Below are 20636 nucleotides of genomic sequence, written 5' to 3'. Positions count from 1 at the left end.
ACTGCCCTCTAGTGTAATGCACTGATTATGAAATACAATTGACCCCTGCACAGCTGAGATTGCAATTTGCGCTGTTTGTCTTGGTTCGGCCACTTTCTTTTCTGGCTTTTTGAGCTCAGTCCGACAACAAACACATGGAGCAGAGGTGGCAGCACACAGCTGGGTGAGTACAAGATCCTGTCAAATGCCGATCCGTTTCCCTCGACGAGGAAAACAAAGACACTCTGCCCTTTTATCCAAAGACAAGCAGCAAACTAATATTAGCACATGCAGTCATTCATGGGCTGAGCGGCGAGTCTCATCATAATCACACATAACAGTATGTACGGGCCCTGTTTATTATTATTTTCAGTTCATAACAATATTTTGAATTTAAACTGTGGGAGACTCGCATCTAACGTTAGCTGAGAGGATTCAGAAATGAACTGGTTTAATCCAGTTGTCTATTCCCTTATTTGTCGATCAACATCTATATCACCTTATGATCTTCTATCAATTATATCTATTGCCATTTTGTCTTTCAGCTCGTTTTTTTTTTTTTATGTCTTAGCTTATTTAATTTGTCTTATCAAGTTATCACAAGTCAGTATTAGCCTATGTCATTTAAAATAAATGTTTCAAGTAAATGGAAAGGAAATACGTTTACAACTTGTTATTTTTTCCCTCAGGGGAGAATTAAAACTGCTTTGAAATGGCTCTCAGAAAATGTACATTGGACATATTTGACATTTGTATTGTATGTGTTTTTTTTAAATCACGACAGGATATCTGTGTCCCATCCAGACAAAAAGGACTGTGATGAGTGTCAGTTCCTGAATGGACATGTGGAGTATTAGGTAAGATCCAACTGAGGAGACACTGCTTCAGACACTGCCCTGCCTTAGACAAACAGGATTTGAATCCTGGGGTCACGGACTCTCCAAAGCCAAAGGAGACAATTCTTCAGTGTTATTATCGGAAATGGCTAATAATAGATGACAAGAAAGCCAGAGCATTCTTTTGCCGGAGTCTTTTTGTGTAGCAGCCGGAGAAGACAACCTTCCTCGACTTCGGTAAAATATGTTTCAGATATTTATGTTGGGAGATGATATAGAGTTAGTTTGTAATATTTTTACAGTTTTTGTGGGTATTTTTTGTGTTTTTTTAATCAGATTAAACTGGTCGCGCTGAATGTTTCTGATTCACTGAAAAGTATCGGTTCATTATCTGCTTGTGCATTGCATTGACAATCAAGGCATAATTTGTAAGTATAGATGCTGTTTGTATGACAATGGTCTTATTTTTTATTTCAGGTAAATCATGATCCCCATAACTGAGCTGCGCTACTTTGTGGACACGCAACCTACGTATCGCATCCTAAAGCCATGGTGGGACGTGTTCACAGACTATTTATCAGTCGTAATGCTGATGATTGCAGTTTTTGGGGGCACGCTTCAGGTCACACAGGACAAGATGATCTGCCTGCCCTGCAAATGGGTAGTTAACAAGACCTGTAGGAAGTATTTCAATTCAACATTTTCTGTGCCCTTGACCCTTGAACCCCAAGGAATCCAGTATGACCTTGATCGACACCAGTACAACTATGTCGATGCTGTGTGCTATGAAAACAAGCTTCACTGGTTTGCTAAGTATTTCCCATATTTGGTACTGCTGCATACACTCATCTTTCTGGCTTGCAGCAACTTCTGGTTCAAGTTCCCTTGGACAAGTTCAAAACTGGAACATTTTGTGTCTATCCTGCTGAAATGTTTTGACTCGCCATGGACCACACGAGCTCTGTCTGAAACTGTTGTGGAGGAAAGCGATCCCAAAGCACTGGTGAAAATGAATGGCTCCTTCGATAAGAAGGCTTCATATGTTAGCGAAGACGTTGAAGCGAGTGTTCCCATGCTGTCAGCAACCAGATCTCGTATTGAACAAGGAATCGTGGACCACTCCGAGACTGGTGTCCTGGACAAAAAGGAAGGTGAACAAGCTAAGGCGTTGTTTGAGAAGGTGAAGAAGTTTCGAATTCACGTAGAAGAAGGCGATATAGTCTACCGACTCTACATCCGACAGACTATCATCAAAGTTGTTAAGTTTATCCTTATTATCTGCTATACCGGCTACTATGTACACAATATTCAGTTCAGCGTCGACTGCAATGTGGACATCGAGAGTCTGACTGGTTATCGTATGTACAACTGTGCCCATCCCTTAGCCACTCTCTTCAAGATTTTAGCCTGCTTCTACATTAGTCTAGTTATCGTGTATGGCATGATCTGTGTATACACCCTCAGCTGGATGCTTCGACGTTCCCTCAAGAAGTACTCGTTTGAGTCTATCCGAGAGGAGAGCAGCTACAGCGATATCCCAGATGTGAAAAATGACTTCGCCTTCATGCTGCATATGATTGACCAGTACGACCCCCTGTATTCCAAGCGATTTGCGGTGTTCCTCTCAGAGGTCAGTGAGAACAAACTTCGCCAGCTGAACCTTAACAACGAATGGACTTTGGAAAAGCTTCGGCAGAGGATCACCAAAAACTCCCAAGAGAAGTTGGAGCTCCACCTATTCATGCTCACTGGGATTCCAGACACAGTCTTTGACTTGGTGGAGTTGGAGGTTCTGAAGCTTGAGCTCATTCCTGATGTCACCATCCCACCAATCATTGCCCAGCTTACTAACCTCAGAGAGATGTGGCTGTACCACACGCCAGCAAGAATAGAGGCTGCAGCGCTCGCATTTCTGAGAGAGAACCTGAAATCTTTGCACATCAAGTTCACCGACATAAAGGAGATTCCTTTGTGGATCTACAGCTTGAAGAATTTAAGCGAGTTGCACCTTACTGGGAACCTTAGTGCTGACAACAATCGCTACATCGTCATTGACGGTTTACGAGAGTTAAAGCGACTAAAGGTTTTGAGACTGAAAAGTAACTTAACAAAGCTGCCTCAGGTGGTCACGGATGTTGGAATGCACCTCCAGAAGCTGTCCATCAACAACGAAGGTACCAAGCTGATGGTGCTCAACAGCTTCAAGAAGATGGTGAACCTGTCCGAGCTAGAGCTTGTCCGCTGCGATCTGGAGCGCATACCACATTCCATCTTCAGCCTGCACAATTTACAGGAGATTGATCTGAAGGACAACAACCTGAAAACCATTGAGGAGATAATTAGTTTTCAGCATCTTCATCGACTTGTTTGTCTAAAGTTGTGGTATAATCAGATTGCGTACATACCTATCCAGATAGGTACTTTGATCAACCTGGAGCGTCTCTATTTGAACCGCAACAAGATCGAGAAAATGCCACATCAGCTCTTCTTCTGCCGGAAGCTGAGGTTTCTTGATCTGAGCCATAACAATCTGACTGACATCCCATCAGAAATGGGAATTCTGCAGAACCTTCAGTACCTTGCTGTAACTGCCAATAGGGTAAGTCAAGTTCATGGCTATTGTAGTTTTGAATTTTAATTTAGCTTTTATTTCTATTCTATTCTGTTTTTTTGTTTAGTTTTCAGACTGCTATTAACTTTTAGATTACCGGTATTTATTTTCAGATTTTATTTTTTGTATTTTAGGGTATCAGAATACTAAAGATCCAAAATTATCAAAAACTAAAATGATTATTATTTTTTTGGCCATTTTTTAATTTGGGGTAGTTTTGGAGTCATTAATTTAATTTAGCTTAGTTTCTTAATGTCATCATGAATGGAGGAAAGCCTTATTTTGCCCTCCAGGTGGGCGTTCCTATGATGGTGTGACGTCACGTGAAAACTATGAATTAACCGTAATAGTGCATACTTTTTTAGGTATACCGTGCATATAAATTACCTTCTATTCATCCATTGACCAATTGCCACCAAAACCTTAACAAAACTATCAACATCTCTCATCTACACATAAGATGCGATTAAAAGCCCAAACATACAGCTCAAGTCTAACGTTAAGTTACCTAACTTACCTCTAGTTAGCCTAACGGCTAAATGACTTTTTAAAAAACACTAAACCATTTCTATAAAGTATATTCAACGAAATGTCATTTACATGAAAGTGTCAGAAACATTTGTATGTATTGTGTAATTTTTTTGGGACTAAACTTACCTGAAAGTAGTTAAAACAACAGTGAGAGACGAGTTTTGCTGCATGTCTGTTGAGCTGCCGTTAGAATTGATGGAGTATATGATTTGATAATCAGATAAAATATCATGAAACTTGACACATTATTAAGGGGATAGGGCTGTGGCCATCGTCAAACTGTAAATGGAATGAGCATATGAAATCAATGAAAATGTAAAACAATGTTTGAAGTCATTTTATATAGATTTTGATTAAAGATTACGAAGCCAAAAAAAATGTGTGTGGATTGACTTGCATGGATGAATTGTTCACCACAAAACTATCAATTTAGGCAAACAAAGTAAATATGGTCAATTTTGATATCATGTGGACTTGTTTTACAAAGTAGGCTACTCCTGGGCCCATGTGGCTGTATTCAACAGAATTTGACAGTTTCTCATGCAATGCCATGTAAGGTCACGCACATTCGAGGTTTCCTGCCTTGCTCTACATTATCTACATATACTGAGATTTCTCTGGATCCCCTGAATCTTTTCACAATATGGTGGTGAAAAGCCTAAAGTATTTGCAGTATTGCATTAAGAAATGTGATTTTTGAATTGTTTGAAAATTCTTATGAAATTTGGCTCAAAATGGTGATCCATGACCCATCTGTGCTTGCAAAGACTGAGCATTTGGTGGATTGTACTATTATACTAGCCTGGCTAACGCCAGACCCAATTCTCGTTGAGACTTGGGTCTGGGAACCACATGCGCATTTTCTCGTATTTGAGGCGTGGTTTACGAATGTCCGGCGCCGTTTATTGGGTGCTAAGAATGTCTATCAAATGCGCCTGTACGTAGCTCATAACCAATCGTTTCCATTATACCAGATGACGTATGTATAGACGCCAAAAGCTGCTCTTTTTTCAAAATAAACTTGCGTTCTAAACTACTTAGAACAATATCTAAGGCTGCATCAAAAGGTAGCTTCGCGTCTGCTGCCATGTTGAATCCATAAACAAACTACTTAGTTGTGTCGCATAGATGTCGTCATCGTCTTGCTGCTCCCTCCCCGTTCTGTGATTGGTTCCCTAAACGAGGCCAAAATCAGGTCCATGGTTTCCAGACTGCGTTTCAGCGAGAATAGAGAAGAGGCAGTATGGGGAAACCCAGGCTACTATTATACCCAATCATGATGAGACCCTCACGTATTACCTGCTAATTGTGGACTGTTCTAAAACAGTTTAACTTGGATATTCTATAGTCTTTTCACTTTTATTTTGCCTCTGTCATAAATACCGGTATATATATTTAGAGTGTGTTGCAGCCATCAAAATAATTTTTTATATTTACAAATTACAATTAAGTTGGTCAGTGAAAACATTGGAAATCTTTTCTTTGTACTTTTGTCAGTTAAATAAAGGTTCAAGAGTAAAAAATAATATAACTGGTATAAGAATGAAGGAAAAGCGCTACTGGTCTTCTGTTGAAATTCAAGTAGTACATTCTTGTAAATTACACAAATGATTGTGATGTGATTGTACTTTCAATCAACTTTGTTTTCTGATCTCTGTCCTCTTTTGTGCTTTCATTTACCCCGTAGATTGAAGTGCTCCCCCCTGAGTTGTTTCAGTGTAAGAAATTGCGAACGCTGAATCTCGGAAACAACTGCCTGCAGTCTCTACCCTCTCGGTTTGGGGAGCTCACCAGTCTGACACAGCTGGAGCTGAGGGGCAACCGGTTCGAGTGCCTTCCTGTAGAACTTGGGGAGTGCAGATTGCTGAAGAAGAGCGGTCTAATTGTGGAGGACAACATTTTCAACACTTTACCTTCCGAGGTCAAAGAGCAGCTGTGGAGAACTGAAAAAGAGGCTTCTTGAAGCAGATGCATAAACCTGAGAGCACTTACATGCGTGAAGTTTTTAAATGGTGTGAGGAGAAGAATTCAAACCAAGCAATAGAAAATTACATGTATACATGTTTGTCACATTTTACAGGGTTCATCAGAATGTTTCCTGGAAAACAAAGCAAAAAAAAGTAAGTGTTTCACAATATGGCATGTCGTGTTTTATTGTAACATAGACATTCCTGCTGTTTGACACCGAGGAGTGAGCAGACCAAATATTACATCAGGATTATGGTGCTGTTCATTTTTGCCTTAATATACACAAACACTAAACACTATTCACAAACATTTCTACTGTATTTTATACCAGTGTTGCTGTGTAGGTGTTACTGTGAAATCACTCTACTTTTACCTTTTCTCAAATCCATGTGTACTGTTGAAGACTCCTAATTTAACCCGATGCGGGTTTACTTCTATAATACATTTTGTTTACTTGAAATTGTTGGGCATATCAATAATATGTAAATAACTGGTTAATATAATATAAAATCATAAGACACCAATTAACTTTGAAATTGTTTGTTTATGCATGCTCTATACATTACCCAGCACATAAATATGCTGTACAGTCTTTTTGACATACTGATGTCATGTTACATTAGAAACATGCACATTTCGATATTCATTACCCCCCAAAACATAGTAAGTTTCTATTGTCTACAGTATTTGTTAAATTGTTGTCTTTATTGGTTTAATGTGTTAGCGGAATACTTATGGTTACATAAGTGAGGTTTGCAGTATTTATAATCTGACACAAAAACTAAGAACTTTTATAAAATGTACAGTAAGAAGTAGTGTTAATAATGTCTGCATCACTATCTACATGTATTTATTTTGTATAAAGCATATGCATGTTGTTATTACTTTTTTTCTAATAAGTTAGAAAAAGTCTTGATTACATTGTACTTTACAAGTAAATACAGCACCTTATTTCCACCGGTCTGCTCACTTTGAAACGCTTTAAGATTTATAAAATAATCATTTCTAATAATCAGTTTATCCTTTGTAAAGTTTGTTTATATCTTGTATTCAGTTAACAGATATGTAAACACTCATTAAAATAGACTAGTTCCCTCAACTTTACACTAAATGTTCTCTCTTGTTCTGCTTGTGACTTGTTATTCTCATGACAGCGTGTGACATCGCACCGTTAAGAAGACAATCAGAAGTATTCAGTGAAATGTTGTGTGTAACGTGTGTGGTGCAGATGTCACTTATTTGCTCCAGTATGATTAACATAGTTGTTTTGTCTTATTTTAATGCCCATATTCAGTTTGTTGATATGTTAACAAACTTGTTACTGTTGATAGGGTTATTGATCGTGGCTTGTTGCATGTTTACTCATATTACCTCAAATATGAAACATTGTAGAATTTTCTTCCATACTATACTGTACACATTGGAAACTAAGCTAATAGATTTTCTGAACTTGTTACTCAGGTAAGTGCTGTTCAACTTTGTACATTTGAAGATCAACACTTTTTAAAAAAAATGTCTCTGTTGTTTGAGTTTTTTAATGTACTTTTTTCAGTGTTAACATATTTGTAACCATTTAATATATTTATGGTTGATGATTTAATTAATTTGTGTTTATAAAGCCACTATTTTTTCTTTTGTTTATATTTTTTTGCAAACTATGTAAAATAAAAAGTAAATGCCACAAAATGTATGAAGCCATACAGTGTGAATAAACACTTTTCTTAATGTGTCAATAAAAATCACTAAAAAATATTTTTTATATTTGTCCTGATTATTTTATAATCACTTTTTGTCAGGTTTATCTACTCTTGTATAGCTACTAAGAATTACTATTGTCGTTTTTAAAAATGACTTATTTTTGGATAGACTGGTAGGTTTAAAGGGGTGGTTCGGGATTTTGGACATCGGACCTCATTTTCAAGTTAGCCTGGTTGTTATTCATCAGTGGAGACAGTTTTCAAAAAAATTCATCCAGTCCTTCCAGTTGCATAGTTCGCCGATGCTAGGCTAGCGCGAGTCAACGGTATAAGCTAGCCTGCCATTAAAAACAGTTTTACCCACTCCACAGTACACCAAAAGCAAATAAATTATAACGCCAGACTGTCGATGTAAATGTCTATTGAGAGAATAATGTTAGAAATCAAAGTAACTCACCGGTACTCTTACATCTCAATGATCGCATTACATTTACAGGAACTAGTTTCTCAGCAGCGGCGGAATTTTACTTTGCTCCGGTTAGTAGTACTGCGCCGAAAAGTAAACACAGAACAGAAGCGCGCACTACAGACGGGACGTCTAGCTAGCTAGTAGTAGCCATGAACAACGATATTGAAAAACATTTGATTGTAAACTAAGGAATTGGCAACATGGTGATTCGTTGTGCATTTCGAAATTGTAAAAATAAACCAAATAGATGGTCATGCAAAAAGTTTCCACAAATTTCCATTGAGACCCAGAAAGGAACCAACTGTGGCTTCTTTCTGCTGGCTTGGACAACGAGACACCGGCAGAGACTATTAAAGTTGCGAATTTGTAGTGATTATTTTAGACCACACGACTTTGAAAACCCCCATAATCGAAACGTTCATAAGTCACTGACAAGGAATGCAGTTTCAGCCGTCTTTATACACCAACAGCAGATGAACAGGTAATAACTTTTGTTAGGCTACTATAGCTATCTATGAAGCTAGTCCCTTTCATAACTGATAGAATGACAATGACAACGTTAGTGGAGATAACGTTACAGTTCAATTTCTGCCCTTTTAGCATCCATCTCGATTAGTTCTTCGTCTGTGTATTCCGGCTCATACATGTACGGTTCGTTGAATAAAACACATTCCTCGTCTCCAAAGTCTGAAACATTGGCATGGCTTTCAAACGTGGCCATAGTCCTGTGTTGATTTCTTAGTAAAATCTTACTCTTCTTACTCTGCTTCTGTAGTGATGAGTGTCAGCGGCAGGTAAACACACTTGCGTCATGTGGAGACTCTCTCGGTTGCCTAGGTAACTTAATATCACTCCGCCGCTGCTGTAGACTGTGCTAATAAATACAGGGATCAAAATGTAACTATTGCAAGGCAATGAAAGGGTAGTTTGATTTCTAACATTATTCTCTCAACAGACATTTACATCGACAGTCTGGCGTTATCATTTATTTGATTTTGGTGTACTGTGGAGTGGGTAAAACAGTTTTTAATGGCAGGCTAGCTTATACCGTTGACTCGCGCTAGCCTAGCATCGGCGAACTATGCAACTGGAAGGACTGGATGAACATTTTTGAAAACTGTCTCCACTGATGAATAACAACTAGGCTAACTTGAAAATGAGGTCCGATGTCCAAAATCCTGAACCACCCCTTTAAGTTTGTGCATGTTGCTGTTGATAAAGGGGAACCAATGCTTTATGAGTCATTCAGTTCCATCGGAAGTTTAACAGTGAAACACCCGGAAGGCGGGTTTGTTTGCAGTGCCCACATGAACCAGTAAACTACCTTGTGCTAGTTGTGCTAGAAGTTAGAAGATGGTAAGGTTGCTCTTTACATATCGGTGAATGTTGAAAATTATGGGGGGAAATGTAACCCTTTATAATTTAACGCTTTGCCTGCTTTATGTTAGCATTTTGGTATAATCTGGCCAAATTACAGTACCCTAGTTATTGAAATATTTGGTATTCTGTGGTAAGCCTACCTTCGAGCAGCATGAAACAATTAACTTAGTTAATTCTGAATGTTAATATATACTCGGTATTATCATTCTCATTATTTATTCTATAATTCTACAATATTAATTAGATTTCATCCTCTCGCAGGCTGTCACTCTGCATACAGACCTTGGTGATATTAAAATAGAGTTGTTCTGTGAGAAGTGCCCGAAAAGCTCTGAAGTAAGAATATATTTTTCCTTGTTTCCTAAACACACGTTGTTTCTTGAAGAAGCGATATCTCTTTCTTAATTTATAATTCTAATTTCATTTTTCCCTAGAATTTTATTGCACTGTGCGCTGGTGGGTTTTACAGTGGATGTGTTTTTCATCGAAACATAAAGGGCTTTATGGTCCAGACTGGAGACCCAACAGGTTTGAGATTTATTTTCCTTCCTAAAAACCCAAGTCACGCAGCTGTTTTTTTATTTTAAGCTTATACAGTTATAAAATGCATGAATGCTATAATGTTTTATCTATCTATAATTATTTTTATTTTACTCTTTTTAAAACCATATCCAGTCTAGTATTTGATTGATTAATTTATGAAAATTATGTTTTTCCTGCAGGCACAGGCAAAGGAGGGACCAGTATTTGGGGAAGAAAGTTTGAAGATGAATTCAGCGAACATCTGAAAGTATGTGTTGTTGTGCATTATTATACTTAAATATATTAGCCTATACAAAAAAAAAAGAAAGAACTTGTACTGAAGTCAGACATGAGTTAGAATTTTAAGGTTTGCAAGTGTGAAAATACTTGGTCAACTTTTTTTGATTTGGTGATTAAAGGGGACCTATTATGACCTTTTTCAAAGTTTTGGTTTTGGGGTCTAGTAGAATAGGTTTTCATTAGAGATGCTCCGATCAGCATTTTTGGGGCCGATTACCGATCACCAAAATCATGATCTGCCGATTGCCGATGACTACCGATCACAGAATGGCAGAGGAATGGGAATCTTTTATCTATAATCTAGTTTGCAGAGTTTGCACCATTTGTAGAAATGAAACTACCGGTAACTATGAGGTGCCAAGAACAATTTTTTTCTGGAACAACCAATTATGAAAAACACCCCAAAACGAGTAGGTTGTTTATCAGACAAAAATGAATGAAATAACTTTTGTAAGTCAAATTTAAGACCGTTTTAAGATCATAAAGATTGAAATTTAAGACCTACACGACGCATTAACCAGCAAATAACAAATATAATTAGCATCAATATGCACTATTTGTTTACATAAGCATTAAAATAATAACATAAATTATGGCTAGATTTTAAAAGAGTGTCTTGCAACATGTTATCTACTAACATGTACAAGTGCAAATAAAGTTTTGACAAAAAAGGTTTTATAAAAAGATAAACCTCAGCCAAAATTTTAAGCCTTTAAATAATTTTCTTATAAAAAGAATGAGTAAAAAAAAAAAAGATACATTACTGACATTTACAATGCACATTAGCTTATCTTTTATTATTAATAGTAAAATTCGGTCCAATTTTCCCGTGGCGTCTGTCGTTGCTATGCAACCATGCACTGCGCTCTCCACAGTGACAAAATAAGTTTTAGTAGCTTTTGCGGAATTCTGAAGTTGATATTTCTTCTTCTCGCTGCGCACTGAAAAAACGGCCGCATCACGTCTAGAATGAGCGCGCTTGCCGCACGCCTACATTTGAAATAACAAACTTGAGCGCGCAAAAGACGCGATATGTGAATGGCCCCTTGGCGAGCTAACTCCAGACAGGCCACGAGCTACTGGCAGCTCGCGAGCGCCGTGTTGGAGACCACTGTGACTGCTCTACAGCTCCGCTTTGTAGGCTACGACTACTTTTTTGCTACTTTGTAATGACTTTCTGCGGCTAGCGTTTCTGGAAATCACTTTAAAAAAACTTCCAGGCGGGAGAAGGAGAACTCATGTTGCCACTGGCAAGCTCCGGTCTGCTGTTGTGTGCCCGTGCGCCGCGCATGCAGGTGGAAAAAAGTTGCGCGAGTTATTTACGTCACGTGATCGGCTTTTTGGATCGGCGCTTTTGGGGTTCGCCGATCAAGCTATTTCTAGCGAATATCGGCCGATCATGATCGGTGGCCGATCAATCGGAGCATCACTAGTTTTCATGCTTGAATGTTCAAAAAACACATTATTTTTCTGATATTTTACATTGGTACAGCACCTCTCTTCCCAGTCTACCAGTAACTCTCAGGGCTGCATTTCCCAAAAGCATCGTGAGCCCAAGTTGATCGTAGAACAATAGCCAACAATGGTCTCTGTGATCAACTTAGGCTTACAATGCTTTTGGGAAACGCAGCCCTGTTTCGTTCCGGTCTCTATGAAGCCCCTCCTTCCGAAAAACATAATGTTCTCTGATTGATTTGCTGGACCAGTGTGTTGTGTTTCAGAAATGTCATGCCTCTTAACGTAACCGCAATTATTTTTCTCTCTCTTTCACGCAGGTCATGTTTTGAAAGACTATGTCCTGTAGCTTAGGCTACTAATGTAGCTCTCCTAGCTACTATGCTCTCCACAGAACATAAAATATTCATTTTATTTTATTTTTTGTGTTCGCATTTATGAGGAAAAAACAATGTTATAGACGTGACAGTTCTCGGACTGCTTTAAATCTTTCACAGAGACCTCAAACAGAAAGCACAAAGCCTTTATTTAAAGTGAATTTCGTTTTGTATTAATTGTATCTTAATTTTAATCAATGTTTCATCAACCAATTACCTGGATTTAATAAGTAAAGCAGACTAGATATCACGACACGGAGCCACCGGCGCTGCAGCTCGTCTCATAAATGAACCGAAACTCAGCAACAGCATAGCCTACTTGCCTCACAGACCTGAGAAATAAATCTATTATCTACAGAACGCTTGAAATCATACTTTTAAACAGAACAATTCAAAACGAAAGAAAACGATGTAATCCGAAATATGCATTTCTCTGGCGCAAATGGCGCGTTCACTACTGCGAATATCGCGAGTCGGCATCGTCAACTTCATCTTTGCAGCCGACACAGAAAACACAATCATTACTTTTACCGGTTCTTTGACAGCTTTTAGGTGCTTTATTGGCAGTGCCACCCTTACAACATAAACGCGTCACCACTGCATCAGCACCGAAAACATGGAGTTTTTTTTTTATCCAAAAAAAAAAATCGTGATACGAATCGAATCGTGGGTTTGGTGTATCGTTACAGTCTGTTAAAAACCTCTCAACCACCTAGTCTGTGCTAAAAGTAATATTCCCAATATCCAGCAAGCAAGTTAATTATGCCTGCACTAGATGACTTAAACAGCAATTTAGACATCTGTCTAGTTTTATCAAACTCAATCCTCCCTTTAATGTCTATCTTTTGTAGCACAATGTCCGGGGTGTCGTGGCCATGGCAAATAATGGACCAAACACAAATGCATCACAGTTCTTCTTCACGTATGCAAAACAGCCTCATCTGGACATGAAGTACACTGTTTTTGGAAAGTATGTTTATTTTTATTTTGCTAGTGTGTTTTATTTTAGTTATTATTTTATATGATTGATCATTTAAATTAATAAACTAGCTAATAGTTGTTTATATATTTAATTCTGTAATATGTATTGTATAAATGGTAATGAATTGTAACACAAACTCATCCTTTGTTACAGAATTATAGATGGACTGGAAACTCTGGATGAACTAGAGAAACTCCCTGTGAATGAGAAGACTTTTCGTCCTCTCAATGATGTCCGTATTAAGGATGTTACTGTCCATGCCAACCCATTTGCTGGTTGATTGATGCGAAACATGCATAATGCCTTTTATTGTAAATAGAAATATGTTGTGCCCTTTTTTTGCTTTCATGCTGTTTCATAAATATGTACACACTGACTCTCCCATGTTTCGCCAATAAACTTTTACGTTGTATTTTTAAATGTAGCCGGTTTAATTTTGGGAAATTATGAGATGAAGAAAAAAAGCAGATGAGCAATACTTCAAATAAAAATTTCACAAAATTGATAGGGGTTTTCCCCAACCTTATTTTGCATTTATTCTGCAGTTTGTAAGAACTACAATTTTGAAAGGCAAAAAAAAAAAGACTACAAGTTTGAAATCGTTATGAAGCTAGTAACCCGGAAATATATGTAAACACGCTATAACATCCAATAAATTAAGATAATTCTGCATCAGTTAGACTTTAAAATTACATTCACAATACAACTGAAAAATTCAACCAATATTTGATTAACTTAATCGGATAATAAATTAATGGACTGTGAACTGTTAAAATGCTCTTGTAGGTACCATAGACTAAAAAAATACGGTACGCGGTGACGTAACTAGTTCTAACGTTACTAGACAAGAGCACGTGAGCGAGAGGAGAAATAAAAGTTGATCCAGTCAGAGAGAGGAGCTGTGAAAATCATCCGAATCTAAATGGCAACTCCAGGTGCATTTAAAGTAGGTCGAGTATAGTTTACAAACACTCACAGAATTGAAATGCAAAAACTGTCGTTCACATCTAACTTAGATGCTTCTGAATTGTACTACGTTACACACTAAACTGTCAACTTGACTTGGCGTTTTAGGTTTGCTCTTTGAATGACAAAGTCACGCTGATAACTGGCGCAAGTTCGGGAATAGGAGCTGGCACAGCCGTACTGTTTGCCAAACTGGGTGCCCGGCTGGCGCTGAATGGACGCGATGTAGAAAATCTCACTAAAGTCGCAAAAGAGTGCGAAGCTTGTGGAGCAGTTAAAGTAAAGCACACCGAAATGTCAAATTCAATCGAAATCATTTTAATATGCTATTATTATTATTTACACACACACAAAAATACTCATCTAACGTTACTATGTCCCTTTGGTCCCTGTCAAATGTCTTTAGCCCTTATTAGTGCCAGGAGACTTGACAGATGAGGATACTGTGAAGAGGACAGTTGAAGAGGTCATTGCTCACTTTGGGAAGCTGGATGTCCTGATCAACAGTGCAGGAATACTCGCCATGGGCAGTATAGAGACAACAGATATGGCCCAGTATGACAAGGTCATGTCTGTTAATGTCAGGTAAAAAAATGTCATCTGTGTGAGTTACATCTGTCATCTGTGTGAGTCATCTGTGCATGGGGTTTAGAGTAGATCTGGGGTTTCCAATCATTTAGATGCCAGCCACATACCCTAAAATATGGCCATCCTCATGTGAGGGACCTCCATACTAACAAGGCATATATATATATATATATATAGTTTCCTGTATAAAGACCCAATTTATACCTGTAAAATATTATAAATATGTTTTATAATAATGGAAAATATTTAGTGTATATTAAGTTACATTTTTACATGTTTTACTTAGTGTTATAATATTAATTTATAATATATACTATTGGATTTATTTAAATTTATAGATTTATTTAACCCCTGCAATAAATCATCTAAAGATGTGGATCTTTGACTTTATAAGGACAAGAAGACACAAAGTCAAACATTTTCTTTTCTTTCAGATCAGTATATCATCTCACTCATCTCTGTGTGCCACATCTTATCAAAACTAAAGGCTCAATTGTGAATGTGTCCAGTGTGAATGGGCAGCGATCAGTGAGTTTGAATACATCAGTATCAAATGAGCCATAAACCATAGAAATAAAAAATATTTGCTCATTGTTTTATTCATGTAGGCTCTGGTTGATATGCTTACACATTTTTCTGTCTGTTATAGTTTCCTGGTGTACTTGCCTACTGTATGTCCAAATCAGCCATCGACCAGTTCACACGCTGCATTGCTCTTGGTGAGGTGATATCTCAAGAATCATCAATATTATTTACAGAAAACGGGGCTATTTGCCGCATGGGGAAGTTGTCACAAGGTTAATTTCTCAGTAACTACAGTTAATTGGCTTGTTCCACAAGTTTTCCTTTATCTTTAAATACATTTCAGGTTCTGTTCTATTCATACATATATTATTTACAGTATTTGTTGACCAAAACAATGGATTGGTATTGTTGCATATTACCTTTTACATTTTTGCTGTTTAATTAGTTTTGCTTGGTTTCATTATTGTTATCGTGTTTTAATTTAGGTGAAAAAAAACGTTATTAGGCTGTTTAATAGCATATTCTGTTGTGACAACATGACCTGCTATTAGAGAATTAAAAGGATAGTTCACCCTAAAATGACAATTCTGTCATTAATTACTCACCCACATGGTGTTCCATGTGGTAAAGAATTTTGTTCATCTTCAGAACACAAATTAAGATATTTTTAATAAAATCTGAGCGACGAACCAATGAGGTTTGTTCTCGCACGTCAAGCAGGTTTGGTTGAGCTTCTGTTTATGTTCGCCTATTAATGTTTTATGTGAACAAAAGCATAAATTCAATCTGTTCAGAAAGCGGTTAAGTCTCTTCAGAAAATTTGGACTAAACCGCTCAATTCATATGGATTAGTTTTATCTCTTTATGAACTGACAAAATGATAGTTGCGTGAACTGCAATGGAGGGATAGAAAGCTTAGGTATAATTTAAAATATTGTTTGTGTTTCGAAGATGAATGAAAGGGAGGGTGAGTAATTGATGACAATTGTTTATTTTTTTAGCGAACTTTCCCTTTAATGGTTGAAATGATACATATATTTGTGTAGCCAATTTTATGTGTGTTCGCAGAAATTGATTTAAAAAATAAACCTGTTCTGAAAATATACTGGAGTAAACAGTGTGACAACTAGCCCTGGTCTCTCCTACTACTAGTTTGTAATTAATCCAAAGGACTTGGGTATTACTACTGTACAAATAAGTGTTTTCTCACCTTATGTTAATTGTAGAGTTAGCATCAAAGCAAGTACGAGCCAACTCAGTATGGTAAGTTTCATTCTGCTGTTATTTTTTATGTGCCATACAATTGCTACATTGAATACAAACTTACTTGAAATGCTTTGTCTTTACAGCCCAGGAGTAATTATAACAGAAGTTCACAAGCGTGCAGGACTGAATGAGGACCAGTATGCTCAGGTCAAATGGTTTATCTAATGTGAGAGTGTTTATTTCCCTGTAATACAAGTTTCCAATTAATCACACGTCATGTGTTTTCTGCTTTGCTGCAGTTCCTTGAGAAAACCAAGGTGACCCATGCTCTCGGCAGACCAGGAGAAGTAGAGGAAGTAGCTCATGCTATCGCCTTCCTGGCATCTGATGCAGCAACATTTATAACAGGTGTCAATCTTCCAGTGGATGGAGGTCGACATGCAATGTGTCCACGATAACACTCTGCCACCATGATAGAGCTGCCATAAAAGTAAAGAAATAAACATAATTGGACCCGATTTGAATGTTGTAATCCTTAATGTTTTATACAAACTGTCCACATTTATTTATAGATAGCACACATAACAAACATTAACCAAAGCAAGTGCACATTTCATGCAGTATCTCCAGTTATTTATTAATGAGTCACAGCGATGCTCTCCTAATTCTGGCATGTTTACACAGATGGAAGTATGAAAACATTCAGTACAGACCAAGAGTTGCACATAGTGTTGGAATACAGCTGTCTGCAAATGAGGAAGTAATACATTAGTGTTCAAAACTGAAATACAGTCAGATCAGATATACTGAAACAATATATTTGAATCTTTACAAAAGATATGACACAGTCAAATGATGCCACAGCAGCAGCATTCAAAATCAGTTTAATACATTTAATCTCCCTTGACCTGCATATTGCAAAAAAAGACATTAAACCTGATTTCAACTGCACATGTATCTACCAACCAGCAGACACGCATTTACTGTACTGTTAATGACTCACAGTAGTGGTTCTCAACTTTATTTTTTTACTTAAAGGCCCCCCTTTGTCCAAGACCAGCGGTGTCCAATCTTGCTCCAGGAGGGACAATGTCCTGCAGAGTTTCGCTTCAACTGCTCGGAAGTTTCTAGAATGCCTAAGACCTTGATTGGCTCTTTCAGGTGTGTTCAGTTGGGGTTGGACTCCTCCAGGAGCAGATTTGGACACCCCTGTCGAAACCAGGCATTTAAGACTTACTGGGGCCCTCTTGGCAGTTTGCCGAGGCTCCCTAGTAGACCCCGGCCCCCTGCTTGAGAACCACTGATTTACAGAATTGTGTCTGCAAGACAAAGTGATGTCTGTGTATTAACTTATATTAAAATGAATTTATAATCCTTCAAGCAAACTGCCTTCGTTGGCATTGTCAAAACTGTTTTTTCCATGGATCTGCTTCAGGTGTTTACGGAGAACTGGTTTATGTGCAAACACCATGTCACAGTAATTACAGCGGTGTGGTTTGTCCCCACTGTGAAGGTTCAGGTGGTCTAGCAGCGAGCACTTCTGGGTAAAAGTCTTTCCACATATCTTACATTGGAAGGGTTTGATGCCGGCATGGACACGCATGTGCCGGTGCAGGTTTCCTTTCTGGGTAAATGTCTTTCCACACAAGAGGCACATAAACAGCTTGTGCATCTTCAGATGGTTGGCGTAGTTCTCCAGTTGACGGAACACGCGAGCACATTTCGGGCACTGGTGGTACCACTGCATTCCTTTATCGGAATTCCTTGAGCATCCCCAAAGATTCCCCTTCCCGGAGCCGCTGGTTCCAGGTGGGGACATTGAATATTCAGCTGCAGGGTTAACAGTGAGCTCGGCAGGCCGGGTTTCCACTGTGGAGTTTATCAGGGAGTGTTGTGGTTCAGGTGAGCGCAGTTTCGGAGAGCGACTTGAGCGACTCTGGAAGTTATCAGACATCCGCTCATCTATTGATTCCACCTTAACAATGCTAATGGGACTGTCCTCGTCTCTATTGTTGCTCTGAGAGTTTCTAAACACAGGCGGAGATTTGGGCTGTATGATCACATCATCATCATCGTCATCTTCTTCAATGAAGTTGTCATCTCCATCATTGTCTACCTCATCATCTTCATCACATATTGTCTCCGCAGCTGGTGGGCCACGCTGTGCGTTATAGTCCGAGGGCTGTCGAGATACTGCACGCTCGTCTTTAACCTCGTGTGGTTTTATGAATTTATTTAGAGCTTCGGTGCACTGTTCTACAATATGACCCATCTGTAGGAAACTAGCAACGGTTAAGTAGTGTACTAATTCCAGCTCCGGGAACTCAAGGGTCCCGGTGTAACTAGACAAAAGAAGCCTCTGTCCAACCTCTGCATCCTGCTGTGTAGATATTTGTACTTCATGTGAGTCCTGAAGGACAAACTGGTCTCTAAGGAAAGGGGAGCCAGCAGCAAATACCACTTTGTGTCCAGGCACTTCCAATTCATTGATGCGGATCACTACATCACAGAAACGTCTGTCTCGACGAAGAGCATCCATCTTTTGAAGCATGGAGTCCCCAAACGTGGGAAAGTTGAATTGTAGTATCACCCCGTCCTGAGCCATGGTATACTATTAGAAAAATGTACAATTTAGTAGACAGAAACGATTTAAATCTTATAACCCTGCTGAAAAATCCAGCATTACTGGTCACCAGCATAAGGTGTGTTTATGCTGGATTTTTCAGCAGGGAACCATATAATTTGTGTCTAAGTTACCTGTATTGTTTCCAAACGCACGTGTTTAGTTAAAACATTTATAAGCCACATAATCTCATGATATTTAAATGTATATGCTGGTCTGTATGTTCTGATAGCACACACGTTTTAAGTTGACACGAGGAAATTAGTATGGTTAGTAAGTTACAGGCCTGGAAATTGTGCAGAGCTAAACCAGAAACTGGATGGACAGTAAAGAATGGAGGAAAACTGACGATGAAGACACATCGTCACAGGAATGAGGTAAATATAATTGTTTATTTAAAATATGAATACCTGCGGCAATTGTGTTTTTTTTATTTTCTCTCTGGGTGTTTTGTTGTCCTGGAGATGAGCATACAGCGCCTGTGTGTTTAGTGTTTTGCTTGAGACGGAAAAGGATGTGCCTTTAAGCCGAGCTTCCCGATTGGTCGGCAAAATTTAAAGGGCCAGGACACAAATACAGGTGGCTCATTGTGAACTGATTGTGAAAACGTTTAAATATCGGCTGTTTTGGGATTATTTTGACTTTCCTTAACAGTAAAGATTTATTTACAGTTAGGCAGTTTAATAAAAAAGTTTAGTCATCCAACAACAGTTAAAATACTTCACAGCGTCAGCGAATAGACGAAACTAATTAAGAACTATAACATTCTAATTACTTATCCGACGTTTAAAGACGTATATTATTATTATTATTGCTACTACTAGTACTAGTAGTCTTTCTAGAGTACAATAAAGGCTTTCAGGGTCTCATTATGACAGAGTCCACTTTTCCACTTTTGCTGTTTTTTTGTGGGACCATGCAAGGCTAATAACATTTTGATGATGATTTCTAGAGGGCAATTAAGGCTTTCATAGATTCATGGTAACCGCTTTTTTAAGGATAGTTTTAGTTTTTTAGTTTTCGTTTTTTTTTTTTTAGAAAAGAAAAAGGATGGATATACAATTTTGTCATAACTTACTCACCCTCAAGTTGTTCACCTGTATGAGTTTCTTTCTTCTGTTGAACACAAAATAATGTTGGTAACCAGTTGATTGTAGCCATTGACTAACATAGTATTTATTTTATTTGTATTTTTTGCTGTGGAAGTCAATGGGTGCCGTCAACTGTTATAGTCGCCAACATTAAAATATATTATTTTGTGTTCAACAGAAGAAAAAAACTCATACAGCTTTGGAACAACTTAAGGGTGAATAAATGATGACTACATTTTCCTTTTTGGGTGAATTATCCCTTTAAACAAGCTGTGTTCTACTTACCACAAGGAGGCAGTGATATAAAGAGGAAGCGCGTTCACTCAAGTTTTATTAATCAATACATCTCGATGATATGTTAATTAAATTAGACATGTAGCCTACACTTGCTACAGCAGTATTTGTCTGACGTTATTTTCTCCTGTGGAGGAGAATATGTATTGACATATAAAAACAGTTTTTTGAGATATTTCTACTGAATGGAAGGATTATGATATTGAAAATATAACAAACCCTCTTCGTTTGGCAAT

At 38.0% G+C, this 20636-nt stretch overlaps 4 protein-coding genes across 5 annotated transcripts; 3 read left to right on the top strand and 1 right to left on the bottom strand.

The window, feature by feature from the left end:
* On the top strand, window positions 1-7670 carry LOC306995163 (volume-regulated anion channel subunit LRRC8A-like). 2 transcript variants are annotated; one of them, XM_079606497.1, is made up of 4 exons: window positions 1-163; window positions 764-1052; window positions 1293-3414; window positions 5645-7670. In XM_079606497.1, exons 3-4 carry the CDS (start codon window positions 1300-1302, stop codon window positions 5918-5920), a joined length of 2391 nt encoding a protein of 796 aa, XP_079462623.1. In that variant the 5' UTR covers window positions 1-163; window positions 764-1052; window positions 1293-1299; the 3' UTR covers window positions 5921-7670. The 2 variants fall into 2 exon arrangements, with proteins under 2 accessions (XP_079462623.1, XP_079462624.1); XM_079606498.1 differs by having other exon boundaries at window positions 4-163; window positions 764-836.
* A 1641-nt stretch (window positions 7671-9311) lies between these two features.
* ppil3 (peptidylprolyl isomerase (cyclophilin)-like 3) lies at window positions 9312-13753 on the top strand. Its single transcript, XM_079606494.1, has 6 exons — window positions 9312-9447; window positions 9733-9807; window positions 9906-9999; window positions 10194-10261; window positions 12977-13095; window positions 13261-13753. The coding sequence occupies exons 1-6, from the start codon at window positions 9445-9447 to the stop codon at window positions 13385-13387; spliced, it is 486 nt and encodes a 161-aa protein (XP_079462620.1). The 5' UTR covers window positions 9312-9444; the 3' UTR covers window positions 13388-13753.
* LOC306995160 (3-oxoacyl-[acyl-carrier-protein] reductase FabG) lies at window positions 13723-16850 on the top strand (the record flags this gene model as incomplete). The annotated part of the gene is made up of 8 exons (XM_079606493.1): window positions 13723-14053; window positions 14182-14352; window positions 14480-14658; window positions 15096-15189; window positions 15311-15380; window positions 16413-16449; window positions 16536-16599; window positions 16692-16850. Exons 1-8 carry the CDS (start codon window positions 14030-14032, stop codon window positions 16848-16850), a joined length of 798 nt encoding a protein of 265 aa, XP_079462619.1. The 5' UTR covers window positions 13723-14029.
* Window positions 16851-16882: 32 nt separating this feature from the next.
* Window positions 16883-19541, bottom strand: zbtb26 (zinc finger and BTB domain containing 26). The gene is made up of 2 exons (XM_079606492.1): window positions 19426-19541; window positions 16883-19003 (listed from the first exon to the last, which is right to left on the bottom strand). Exon 2 carries the CDS (start codon window positions 18995-18997, stop codon window positions 17759-17761), a length of 1239 nt encoding a protein of 412 aa, XP_079462618.1. The 5' UTR covers window positions 18998-19003; window positions 19426-19541; the 3' UTR covers window positions 16883-17758.
* Window positions 19542-20636: the final 1095 nt, after the last annotated feature.

Source organism: Phoxinus phoxinus (genome assembly GCF_949152265.1).
Source record: "Phoxinus phoxinus genome assembly, chromosome: 3".
In the NCBI taxonomy this organism is placed as follows: domain Eukaryota; kingdom Metazoa; phylum Chordata; class Actinopteri; order Cypriniformes; family Leuciscidae; genus Phoxinus; species Phoxinus phoxinus.
Note: the sequence above shows the minus strand (reverse complement) of the source record. Positions and strands in the feature narration are given on the sequence as shown.